The following is a 13,621-nucleotide window of genomic DNA, read 5'->3' as shown; positions in this document are numbered from 1 at the left end:
GGTGGTAAAGGTCTTGGAAAAGGAGGCGCTAAGCGTCATCGCAAAGTGCTCCGTGATAACATCCAGGGTATTACTAAGCCTGCTATCCGTCGTCTCGCTCGTCGTGGTGGTGTCAAACGTATTTCTGGTCTGATCTACGAAGAGACCCGTGGTGTGCTGAAAGTGTTTCTGGAGAACGTGATCAGGGACGCCGTCACTTACACTGAACACACCAAGAGAAAGACTGTCACCGCTATGGATGTGGTGTACGCCCTGAAACGCCAGGGACGCACTCTGTACGGTTTTGGAGGTTAAACGCTCAACTTGACCAAAGCTTATATCCAAAGGCTCTTTTAAGAGCCACCCACAAGTTCAACAAAATAGCGTTTCCACAAGGTTTTTTTTTAAGCAAAAGCTGTTCATTTTAGTTTATTATTACTACAAAAAAAAAAACAAAAAAAAAAACTTGGAGATATTTTGTCTGGTGTTAAACAAGTGAAAAGCTGTGTCTAAAACTACACCATCGGTGTAGTGAAGTAGAACCGATGGTAAAATGCCATTTTAAATGGTAAAATGATATATTCAATCAAATTTGTCACACTACAGGCACTACTACACTTAACAAATTCCGAACCTGATTATCTCCATGTCCAACAAAAGTGCTCCTGGCCCATGAGTTTTGTCTTAAACAATGAATTTTATTAATTTATTGACAAAAATATCTTGGTATTGAGCACATAAGGAAAAAGTGTCTGAAACAAAGTTCTGATAAACCAGTACCATTTTGAGCATACTTAAATATATTAAAGCATGATGATTATCACTCCACATACTGAACATAACGTGTGCGTTATTAAACATACATGTGAATCCAAACGGCCTCATATGTGAGATGCTCAGGAATACAAACAATATAATTACCTAAGAAAAGAACTCCAAAATCAACAAACAATTCATACTTAGAGCCCATAAATAGCCCGTATCGTAAAATATTACATATGTGAACTTTATAGGTGCGAAATGCGCGGGACAAAGAACAAAGACAGCTCAGGTCTCGGGCAGAGCATAACGTCAATGAAAAGAGGGTCTGGAGGGAGGAGTTCAAGCGGCCGAACGCTGATCAATGGGCGTTGGACAACATTTGAGTAGGCGGAGAAAAGACTCATCTGCATATAACAGTCTATATAAGCCGCGAGCAGGGACAAGCCCCCACAGTCGTTTTTGAATAGCACTCGAAAGAACGTCTACAATGCCTGAGCCAGCAAAGTCAGCCCCGAAGAAAGGGTCAAAGAAAGCCGTGACCAAGACGGCAGGAAAAGGCGGTAAGAAGCGTAAGCGCTCCAGGAAGGAGAGCTATGCTATCTACGTGTACAAGGTGCTGAAGCAGGTCCACCCCGATACTGGTATCTCTTCCAAGGCTATGGGGATCATGAACTCGTTCGTCAACGATATTTTCGAGCGCATCGGCGGCGAGGCTTCCCGTTTGGCTCACTACAACAAGCGCTCCACTATCACCTCTAGGGAGATCCAGACCGCCGTGCGCCTGCTTCTGCCCGGTGAACTGGCCAAGCACGCCGTGTCCGAGGGCACCAAGGCCGTCACCAAGTACACCAGCTCCAAGTAAGCGGTGATCAGACACGTCCAAACCCAACGGCTCTTTTAAGAGCCACCCACGTTTTCATGTAAAGTTCAAATAGTTTTCCGTTAATTTTTAAGTATTTAATGCTTTTTAGTTTTAAAAAGTGGACCTTAGAACAATAGTTTCCTAACAAATCCCACATTTACAGCTATATTCCTGCATATGTTGCAAAATTTCACATGATTAATCCCTTCAGGAGTGGGTATTACATTTTGGTGGTATTTTCTTCTGCAAAGAACGTCTTAATCCAGGATTGACAGACTGAAATGAAATTTGACACAGTGATAGAGAATTATCCTGAATCAGATTGTATGTCAATAACATTTTAAATAAATTAAGAGCACCTGTAAAAAAAGTCTGTGAAATTAACAGTGAAAATATGTAACGTCATGACAAAAAGAACAACGATGTAAAGTGGAAAACAAGGACGCAATGTTAATGCTTCCGTTCACCCTGTTATTCAATGCTCAAGACCACAACAGAGCAGGTGGATCATAGCAGTACAGTGTGGTGGTGTCTTAATGTGGATCAGAAAAAGCAGTGCTGTTAACATAATCCACCAGCCAAAAGCATCCTACAAACCGGATTCCCAAAAAGTTGGGACACTAAACAAATTGTGAATAAAAACTGAATGCAATGATGTGGAGATGGCTAATGTCAATGTTTTATTTGTAATAGAACATAGATCAAAAGTTTAATCTGAGTAAATGTAACATTTTAAAGGAAAAATATGACGGTTCAATATTTCAGTGTCAACAAATCCCCAAAAAGTTGGGACAAATAGCAATAAGTGTCTGGAAAAAGGAAATGGAGCATATAACGAACAGCTGGAAGACCAATTAACACTAATTAGGTCAATTGACAACATGATTGGGTATAAAAAGAGCTTCTCAGAGTGTCAGTGTCTCTCTGAAGCCAAGATGGTAAGAGGATCACCAATTCCACCATTGTTGCGCAGAAAGATAGTGCAGCAATACCAGAATGTTGTTATCCAGCTTAAAATGGCAAATAAAAGTTATCATCATCAACCGTGCATAACATCATCAAAAGATTCAGAGAATCTGGAACGATTGCTGTGCATAAGGGTCAAGGTCGTAAAACTCTACTGGATGCTTGTGATCTCCGGGCCCTTAAATGTCACTGCACCTCAAACAGGAATGCCACTGTCAAGGAAATAACAGAATGGGCTCAGGAATACTTCCAGAAAGCATTGTCAGTGAACACAATCCACCGTGCCATCCGCCTTTGCCAGCTGAAACTCTACAGTGCAAAGAGGTTTGCACTGGGCCAGGGGTCTTTTAAAATGGAGTGTGGCAAAATGGAAGACTGTTCTGTGGTCAGATGAGTCACGATTTGAAGTTCTTTATGGATCACTGGGACTCCATGTCATACGGACCAGAGAGGACAAGGATAACCCAAGTTGTTATCAACGCTCCGTTCAGAAGCCTGCATCACTGATGGTATGGGGTTGCATATGAGTGCTTTGTGGCATGGGCAGCTTGCATGTTTGGAAAGGCACCATTAATGCAGAGAACTATGTTCAGGTTCTAGAACAACATATGCTCCCATCTAGACGTCATCTCTTTCAGGGAAGATCCTGCATTTTTCAACAAGATAATGCCAGACCACATTCTGCAGCAATCACAACATCATGGCTACGTAGGAGAAGGATCCGGGTACTGAAATGGCAGCTTGCAGTCCAGATCTTTCACCTATAGAGAACATTTGGCACATCATAAAGAGGAAGGTGCGACAAAGAAGGCCCAAGACGATTGAACAGTTAGAGGCCTGTATTAGACATGAATAGGAGAACATTCCTATTTCTAAACTTGAGAAACTGGTCTCCTCTGTCCCCAGACGTCTGCTGAGTGTGGTAAGAAGGTGGGGGGATGCCACAAAGTGGTAAAAAATGGCCTTGTCCCAACTTTTTGGGGATTTGTTGACACCATGAAATTTTGAAACAACATATTTTTCCCTTAAAATGATAAATACCTGATCAAAAGTTTAAACCGAGAGAATGTGTGTTATATTCTGAATAAAATATTACATGTTGGCACCTCGGGGCGGCACGGTGGCGCAGCAGGTAGTGTCGCAGTCACACAGCTCCAGGGGCCTGGAGGTTGTGGGTTCGATTCCCGCTCCAGGTGACTGTCTGTGAGGAGTTGGTGTGTTCTCCCCGTGTCCGCGTGGGTTTCCTCCGGGTGCTCCGGTTTCCTCCCACAGTCCAAAAACACACGTTGCAGGTGGATTGGCGACTCGAAAATGTCCGTAGGTGTGAGTGTGTGAGTGAATGTGTCTGTGTTGCCCTGTGAAGGACTGGCGTCCCCTCCAGGGTGTATTCCCGCCTTGCGCTCAATGATTCCAGGTAGGCTCTGGACCCCCCGCAACCCTAAATTGGATAAGCGGTTACAGATAATGGATGGATGGATGGATGTTGGCACCTCCACATCATTGCATTCAGTTTTTATTCACAATTTGCGTAGTGTCCCAAACTTTTGGAATCTAGTTTGTGTGTGTGTGTGTGTTTGTTTTGTTAATGACTTTGAGCTTAATAAATCCTTGGGAATGCATATTATTGGAATACTTTTTTTTCTTACTGTACAGTTTATTAAGCATTGCTTTTTTTCCAATTATAAATGCTTTAGCATTTCTGGTCAAGAACTATAAGAAGCTAATGCAGTTTAAATGAAATTGATATTAGTTTATAGAGTCATAGAACAGGTTATATGCTTTTAAATCCTAATGCATACAATAATAAGAAATTTAGCTGGAGTATTCAAATTTGTTTTACTGTAAATGTTTAATACTGTAAAAGACAATATATAATAAAAAATAATTAAGTAAAATTTGCATAAATATTTTGTGAAATGACAGTTGTATAATGTGACTTTTACAGTAAAACAATATTGTTATTTTGGTATTTTTCCATGTATTTGAAAGGGATTCATTGTAAAATAAGTAACAACAGCATATACATTTTTTCTGAATGTATTAGTTTATTAGCAGTAGGATTATGCTAATTCACATATGAGGCCGTTTGGATTCACATGTATGTTTAATAACGCACATGTTACGTTCATTTTTTAATTTTTTTATTTTTTTAAGTTTAAATCAGAAAACATTTTACAAACTGTAAATTTTAAAGTTTGTACTGTATTTTTAACCAAATTATAAACAAAGTATTTTTTTTTACAATGTGGACATCAGCAGAATTACCTCATGCTCAGATGTGACTATAAGCTCTGCAGACCAGAAGGGGCCCTGCTGAAATCCTTTTTTTTTCTTTTCCACACAGAATGAATAATAAAGACTGCTTTTTTGCAGCTTTAAATAAGATATGATATCTTTTTTTTTTGTCAGAATACTTAATATAAGACAATATGATATTGGATAATAAACAGGGGCTATACATATGAGATGTTTTGGTTACGGAGGGAGCTTTTGTTGTGGGATTTATTTAATTTAAAATTCAAATTGAGTTAATTGTCTTTTGTTACAAATAACCTTTTGATCATCTCCCCCTCATTTGTATTGAAATGACCCTGTGTCTCAAAGCCTTCCAGATAATAGTCACCTCCTGTTTCTTCATTTACATCTAACGTTTGAGAATCAGCGGTGTGTTTGCATACCATTGCTTTTATATGCTGGTTTTATATATTGAATCTCATATTCAAATCCTAGGCTCAGAAACACCAAGTTGAACCAAATGGTCATCAGCCATTTCATCCAAACATTTGTCCCAGGTCTGTCTCCATGGGAGAGTTTCAAACACAGACGGGCACAATGTGTGACGTCAGCATTTCTGAAACCTCTGTTTACTTTCATAACAACAGCATTTACAACGTTTTCGAAAAACCTCCATTTTCAGTGACCTTAAATGTTGTTTTCTTGTGGATGGGAGGCCAAAGTAACAGACCAAAACCTCATTTTTAAAAGTAAACGGATCAGTGTGGACAGGCCTTAACAGGTGTATGTGGATATATAATTGTTTGAAGTATTTAAATTTGATTAATCTTAAAAATTAAAGAATTGGTCAAGCCTGTTGTTCTGATATGTATAGTTTACAGAAGAACAATAACTAACTTCCCTAGACTTACACTGTAAAACCTAACACTGTATGCATTTAAAAAAATCAAGTCGACATTACTCATTTTCTTACAATTAGCAGACATCACTTAATCTTGGTAAGTAGTTTGTACTATCTCTTTGAATGACCATGTGTACTTGATGTTTCAAGAAAAAACAACTCAATAACCCAAGTTTTAGCTTTCTTGTCTGTCACGTGAACACACCCAGTCTCAGAACATTTCAAATGGCGGGCACGGATTCCAACAGAGCTGTTCATGTTGGCTGATGGAGATGTGAATTTTCCTCACTTCCTTTCTCGTATTTAGTAAGCATTCCCATGTATAGTTGTATGTAAGTTTTTTTTTTCTGAAAACATATTCAAAAACTGCCTGTCAACAAATGTTAACAAACAGTTAAAACAGATAGCTAGCCGGATAAGTTCTATCTGTTGGAGCCTAACCTAGCTAGCGATAACTAAACAAGCGCTAAAGTGCTGCGGTTAAATGGTTAAAAGGGTTTAATTTGACACGTAGCTAGCTAATTAAATCTACACCGCTCATGATTCCTGAAGACATTTGATATGTTTTTCTGAGTCGGTTTTTTCGTGTTCGCTCTTTTGATAGACTGTGCTCTGTTTCGTCCGATTCAACTGATTCATCATACCGCTGCTCATTCCCAATTTTCGGCGGGCTGCGAAGCTGAGGTCTCACGATGCACAAAGTAAGCCAAGCTAACCCTGGACTGCTAGATATTGACCATAGATATGTATTTGTGCCATTGTTTTTAGCCGCTTTAACGACAAACAAGACGTCTCATGCAAAAAACGCAAACTGTTTGAGCCGTTCTTTCTTAACTGGAGCTGTAGTTTGCTAGTTACAGTTTGATGCTCCGTTCCATTTTATTCATGCTTCAATTACATTCGGGTGGCTTTAACCGCTTTTTTCAACCAGACTCATATAGTCTGTATATTAGTACGGCATTCCCATGTGGCTTTATAGGAAGGCAGACTGAACAGCTTGTTCGCTCACGTTTGTCTGTCTTGCAGACTGAGAAAGGATGTTGTGGAAATGTAAATACTGTCAATTCAGCACTGAAAAAAGAGCACAGCTACTAAGGCATTATCGCTTAAAACATGGGGGCTACACAAGAACTGTCCCCTTCCCCTGCCTTCATGATAAATGCATGTGCACATTTAAATCTGTGAATGCCCTTAGGACTCATTTATCTAGAGTCCACTCAAACTCTCGTGATAACCAAACTGAAAGTTCTAAGTTAAGTTTCAGTTGTCAGCTGTGTGAATTTACTGAGCCTTGCACTATGGCAGATTTTTTTTTCTCACCTTCGCAGTATTCATCTAAGGGTTAATCAAAGAGTATAGTGTCCTTTTGCAGACTGCAGTTTCCAAACTACTGTGTATTCAACATTCAATGCTCATCAAATTAAACAACCAGGACACACACTTGGAGAATGTTTAAGTCTGAAATAATTTCAGAAATTTCTCAAGATCATGCATATGATCTTGCACAAGAAGGAATGTCAGATGTAGACACTCTTGAGCTAGAGGACACTGAAGAATCCACAGTTACAGATCTTCGGGATCTAACAAGTCAGTTGGAGCATAATTTAGCATCTCTTTTTTTAAAGATGCAAACCATTCTTCATGTACCAGAGAAATCTGTGCAGGAAATAATTCAACAGCTTAATCAAATACATCAGTTGTCACAGCCCTTACTACATGACTCAATTAAGGGTATTCTCACAAGGTACTATGACACTATAAATGATTCAGTCATTAAAGCTGTAGTAAACACAGTTTCAGAGAGCAATGTCCTTTTTAAATTCTGTGGCACAGATGGTCCTTTATCTACCTCGAAAAGACGAGCATCATATGTTTTGAGAGAGTTTCCGATAGTAATGCCAGTGGAATATGTGGTTGATAAGGGCAGGAAATCTGTTGTGTATGTACCAGTACAGTCAATGCTGCAGAAGCTATTAAACAAGCAAAATGTTCTGGATAGTGTCCTATCAACTCAAATGAATTCCCTGAATGAATACCAGTCTGTCATGGATGGTTCTAGTTTCAGGGAAAATGACTTTTTCAAAACAGAAGAATTCAGAATTGCTCTTGGTCTTTACATTGATGATTTTGAAATTTCAAATCCACTAGGAACTTCAAAGAAAAAGCACAAAATGTGTGCAGTGTACTGGGTGATTGCAAACCTTCCTTCAAAGTACAGGTCCACGCTCCATACAATTCAGCTCGCTCTCTTGTGCAATACAGTTACAGTGAAAGAGCATGGTTATGCCAAGGTTTTGCAGCCACTTATCAAAGACCTGGTTTCATTAGAACAGCATGGTGTATATATTGAGAATTTGGGGAAAAGTGTCAGGGGGACAGTTTTATATGTTTCAGCTGATAACTTAGGAGCAAGATTGCAAGATTTCAAGAAAGCTTCACAGTACAGCAATTCTGCAGGTTCTGCATGGCAACAAGAAGTGAAGCCCAGAACAGAGAGGTGAGTACCAGAGACTTTGAACCTCGCACTATAGAAAATCACAATAAACATGTGGAAATGGTGAGGCTAGACCCTGCTTTGAGTCAACACTATGGTGTGAAAGGTGGATGCTCATTGACAGATAATTTGGAACATTTTCACTGCATCAATGGCTACCCTCCTGACATATTACATGATCTTTTGGAAGGGATTGTTCCTGTTGAGCTTTGTTTATGCATTTCAGACTTCATTGCCAAGAAGTATTTCACTTTAGATTTCCTTAACCAGGCAATCAAGTTATTTGCATATTCATTCACTGACAAAACTGACCAACCTCAGCAAATTGCTAAGAAATTTTCTAGCAAAGGGACAATTGGTGGAAATGGCCATGAAAACTGGACACTACTTAGGCTGCTACCACTTATCATTGGTCACAGTGTCCCTGAAGGAGAAAGTGCCTGGGAAGTTCTAATGCTTCTCAAAAATATTGTGGAACTGTCTGTGGCACCAAGGCACACTGAGGATTCTGTTAATTTTTTGGAAAGTAAATTGTCTGAGCACAGAGAGGTGCTGCAAAGTACTTTCCCCAATTTTCACTTGCGACCTAAACACCATTTTGTGGAACATTATCCTGAACTGATTAGAGTGTTTGGTCCTCTTTCAGATGTGTGGACAATGCGTTTTGAGGGCAAGCATAAGGTATTAAAAAAGATAATTCGTGTCTCTCAAAATTACAAAAATGTTGCTCTTACATTGGCCACCAAACACCAAAAAATATTGGCTTTACATTTGGATTCCAGCTCATTTTTCCGACCCTGCATTGAGATGGACAAGGTTAGATCTGCGTTGGTCTCATCATATCCTGAAAATATACAGAACTCATTTGATGAAGTAGCTTCACAGACCTCTTCAGTTCTTGTTGCAAATTCTGTCTCTATTGATGGAATTAAATACAGTGCAGATATGATACTCTCTGCTGGTTCGTGCTCAGGGCTCCCTGAATTCAAACAGGTAACACAGATTGTTGCCATCAACACAGAGATCCTTTTTGTATGCAAAGCAATGACGGCATGGTACAGTGAACATTTCTGATCGTATGAAGTGTGCAATGATAGCTTCCCACCTCTGTGTGTTATTCAGAAATCAGAGTTAAATGATGTCTTTCCCCTGTCAGCTTACAGAGTAAAAGGAAAACTGATGGTGACACCAAAGCGATTTATTTTTTGCTGAAAGGGTAATCTTTTTATTTACTATTACTTTTATGTTTTTTTTTCTACTAGATGGCTACAAATTCAAGAATGCTCATGAGAGACATTGTCTCAGAAGCTGACATTAGGAAAGTAATTTTGCCTGCAAAACCAGCCTCAGTTGAAGAGTTAATATGCCAACTTCAAGAAACTCTGGTATTTGATTTTAATTTCACACTACAATTTGAGGATCCAGATTTCAATAACTCGTTGTGCAACCTGACCGACATATCAGAGCTTCCTGAAAAACCTACACTGAAAGTTATCCCTACACTACAGATACTGCCTATAGGTGCACCCATTGAGCAACTGAGTGATTCACTCAGCAATGCTGACACTGAGATACTTTCTAATTCTTCATCTCTTCAAAGAATAGGTCAATGGCCAGACGAGTTTGATGTCCCACTTTTCAGCGTCGATGTAGAATATAGGCTTCAACAGGGAAACTTGTCTCATCTCAAAGATGGTACTCTTCTGAAAGTCACTAAAGAGCTCAAGCACGGAATCTTGGAGAGAATAGCTGAAAGAATGTACACATTCAAAGCATATCCAGATGATGCAGAATATGATGAGGTTGCTGCTGCACTTGTAAAGAAACACCCATGTCTCACAGAGAGAGGTTCACGCAATGGTTGGAGTGGATGGAAAAACAGCCTCAAATTTAAGATGGGAAACTACAGGACCAAACGGCGGAAATCAGGAAGCCATGATGTTGCAGTCAATGGTGGAAAACGTGGAATGAATTTACCTGATGGAGAACCGTCAAGAAAGAATATAAAAAAGGCAAAAAAATGTGAGATAAATTTCTTGCCAGACTTCCCTGATGGTCGTGATCAAACTAGCCTTGAAGCTGCCCGCAGTGTTTTGGTTGAAGAAATGCGGAAAAGAACTCCAAGTGTGATGACTGTAAAACAAAACATGGATCTCTCTTTTGCCCTTCGCCGAAAAGAAGTGGTGGAGAAGAAACCTGCAATTTGCCAACTAGTGGAACGATGGCCTGCTCTTTTCCAAGAAAATCAGGTATGAATTTGTGACCAAATATTATTTTAAAGGGAATGATGTCTTTTGAGCACATTTTTGATTTTTTTCCTCTTCTCTCTATAAGGTTTACATGGAATTCACCAGAACTGCTGGGATTGATTTAAAGCAGAACTTTTATGCAGGTCTTGATCAACACAACTGTTGACTCCTTGAGGTTTTCAGGACCAAGAGGGGACTTACTGGACATATTCTGTCAAGGTTTCTACAGCAAGCCAATGTTCATGTATGTATTTTTCTTATTTAAGTAAACTTTTCTATTTTATAGTTTGTTGTATGATTATTAGCCACTATTAGGAGTCTATAACTTAGTAACTTACTATCTGTGTAAGAGATGCATTTTGTAAGTGCAGATACAGACTAATCATTTGGCTAGCATGCATGTCAAACACTTGTCACTGTTCAATCCCTTATCGTATGATGTGTACTGCTGATGACCAAAGAAAAAACATGCATTTCTAAAATTGAATCTTTATAGAAGAAGGTAAAGAAGGTCTATAATTTGAATAAAAATGAATATAAAAATTTTTCCAAGTAGTTTGGCAGCATTTCTAGTTGCCCATTTGCCCTAAATTATTTAAACAATGTAAAGAAGATTTCCTTTTTATAATTGTGCAAAAAAAATCTCCTCCATTCAAAAACAGCAAGCCAGTATTGGTCCTGCATTAGGAAACTGAGCATTGATGAAAGGCAAAATGTGTTTCACAACTGATTTAGCAATTGGGATATATACTGATATCTATTTATTACTGTTTTTATTTTCCCATCAAGATCTCAGAGCCAACAGTCCTGCGAACCCTAGCATTAAGAGGACTCCCTGTCATCCTTGGAGATAATACAGAAGATTTCTTCAAGACATGCTTTGTAAGTTAAGCTATATACACTATATTGCCAAAAGTATTTGCTCACCCATCTACTCTCTACACTCATTGCCCATTTTCTATGTTCCACTTACCATATAGCTGCACGTTGTAGTTTTACAATTACAGACTGTAGTCCATCTGTTTCTCTACATACTTTGTTAGTCCCCTTTACTCTGTTCTCTAATGGTCAGGACCCCCACAGGGCAGGTACTATTAGGGAGGTGGGTCATTCTCAGCACTGCAGTGACACTGACATGGTGGTGTGTTGTACTGGTGTGAGTGGAGTTATTGCTCCACCCTGTAGAAGTAAAGTCAGAGACAGTAGCTCGTCTAATGTTGCGCAGTTTGTGTTAGTCATCCTCTAATCCTTCATCGGTGCTCACAGGATGCTGCCTACAGGATGACTGGACATTTTTGGTTGGTGGACTATTTTTACTCCAGCAGTGACACTGAGGTGTTTAAAAACTCCAGCAGCACTGCTGTGTCTGATCCACTCGCACCAGCACAACACACACTAACACACCACTGCAGTGTCACTGCAGTGCTAAGAATGACCCACCTCCCTAATAGTACCTGATCTGTGGGGGTCCGGACCATTAGAGAACAGAGTAAAGGGGACTAACAAAGTATGTAGAGAAACAGATGGACTACAGTCTGTAATTGCAAAACTACAACGTGCAGCTATATGGTAAGTGGAACTGAGAAAATGGGCAATGAGTGTAGAATGTAGATGGGTGAGCAAATACTTTTGGCAATATAGTGTATTCTTATTTTGTAGCTGAAAATATAGTGAATGTTTAAGCAATTATATACTTGGAGATAATACAGAAGATTTCTTCAAGACATGCTTTGTAAGTTAAGCTATATACACTATATTGCAAAAAGTATTTGCTAAAAGGAAGTGCTAAAAGGTAATTTTTTTGTTTACTAACATTCTGTGATCTAAAATATTTTATCAGGCATCCTACTGTTAAACAACACTATTTTTAATGCTAATAATAATAATCAATGATCCATTTATAATTTCACAGTTATAAAGTTTATGAGCAACAGGCAATACATTTGGGTATAAGTTATAAATTGCACTGTCAACTTTTTTTGGAATATGCTGCAGGCCTGGGTGTCATGAATGGATGTTGGCCGGAGAAAAAATATCCATTCTGTTTGCAATGACATAGAAGAGTGAATTTTAGAAAGCTTTCTTTTTATTTGCATTTTCCATACAACACCACTTTTTCAGATTTGTTTTTGTAACATAATGCAGTGTGTTTGAATGACTGACGTGTAATGTTTTGACATGTTTTTAAGGATGCTGATGATGAGCAGATGTTCAGCAGTATTGCTACTGGGATCCTCATTGTAGAGCGTGATGAATGAGGGCATCATCCTCACTCCCTGTGCTTGAATCCATTGTCTGTGGGGATCATCCTTGAGGGTAAAGTTGTGATGGACAATCTTCATGACCTCCCACAAGCTATGTGCCTTTTGTTTGGGCTCACTTATGCATTACACCTTGACTACCCAAACTGTATGAGCTACACATTTGAATTCATCCAGCGGGTGATATTAGGTTTAGGCCACAATAAACTAAAACCAAAATTGCAGTCTCTGTTAAATCAGCTCCTTCTCTAAAGCAGTTGATTGGTTAGTTTTTGGTCAGCAGATTTATCATTACTGATAATCCAGCTAGTGAGTTGTCTTTATTTTGGGTATTAAGAAACGGCTAATCTTTGAAAATAGTAAATATGTTCTAATACATCACTGCTGTAACATGGAAAAGAAATATTTTTATTTTTGCATCATTTAAACATAGCAGATCACACTGTAAGTAATTGAGGATGAAAGGACAAGTAGAAATGGTCAACAGTTGGAATATAACTTGTTATTCTAATTTCCATTCAAGGTTAACACCTTGGCATTTTGAGATTCAATGTTTTTATTGGGCAGTTACAAAATGAACATTGTCAACTTGGTGGTGTATTTGTGTTTTCTTTCCTCTCTCTTCTTGAATGTTTGCATTAGTTCATGCACTAAAACAAAAAGCTTTTATTTCTTTATGAGTCAACAAGAAGCTTTATCAGCCATTGTAATTACTTGTTACATTGTTTAACAGTTTAACACAGGGAGTAATTCATGGAAAAAGCTTTGTAATTTCATTGCAAACACTTCCTTAATATTGAAAGTTTTTGTCTGAGAGACTTGGTTTAAAAAAAAAAAAAAAAAAAAAAAAAAAAAAAGTGTGTTTCTGTATCAGCACTGTCTTATTTTAAAGATTGTATGCACAGATGGAAT

General features: G+C 38.7%; 1 protein-coding gene and 1 long non-coding RNA gene across 2 annotated transcripts; both read left to right on the top strand.

The window, feature by feature from the left end:
- The first annotated feature begins 1,213 nt into the window (after positions 1-1,213).
- On the top strand, positions 1,214-1,625 carry LOC136697705 (histone H2B-like). Its single transcript, XM_066672928.1, has one exon. It carries the CDS (start codon positions 1,229-1,231, stop codon positions 1,601-1,603), a length of 375 nt encoding a protein of 124 aa, XP_066529025.1. The 5' UTR covers positions 1,214-1,228; the 3' UTR covers positions 1,604-1,625.
- Positions 1,626-10,587: 8,962 nt separating this feature from the next.
- LOC136696219 (uncharacterized) lies at positions 10,588-12,682 on the top strand. The gene is made up of 3 exons (XR_010802590.1): positions 10,588-10,692; positions 11,238-11,330; positions 12,638-12,682. It is a non-coding gene; the product is annotated as an uncharacterized lncRNA (long non-coding RNA).
- Positions 12,683-13,621: the final 939 nt, after the last annotated feature.

This window comes from Hoplias malabaricus, chromosome 5 (assembly GCF_029633855.1).
Source record: "Hoplias malabaricus isolate fHopMal1 chromosome 5, fHopMal1.hap1, whole genome shotgun sequence".
Classification (NCBI taxonomy): Eukaryota; Metazoa; Chordata; class Actinopteri; order Characiformes; family Erythrinidae; genus Hoplias; species Hoplias malabaricus.
This window is presented reverse-complemented; position numbering and strand designations above follow the sequence as displayed.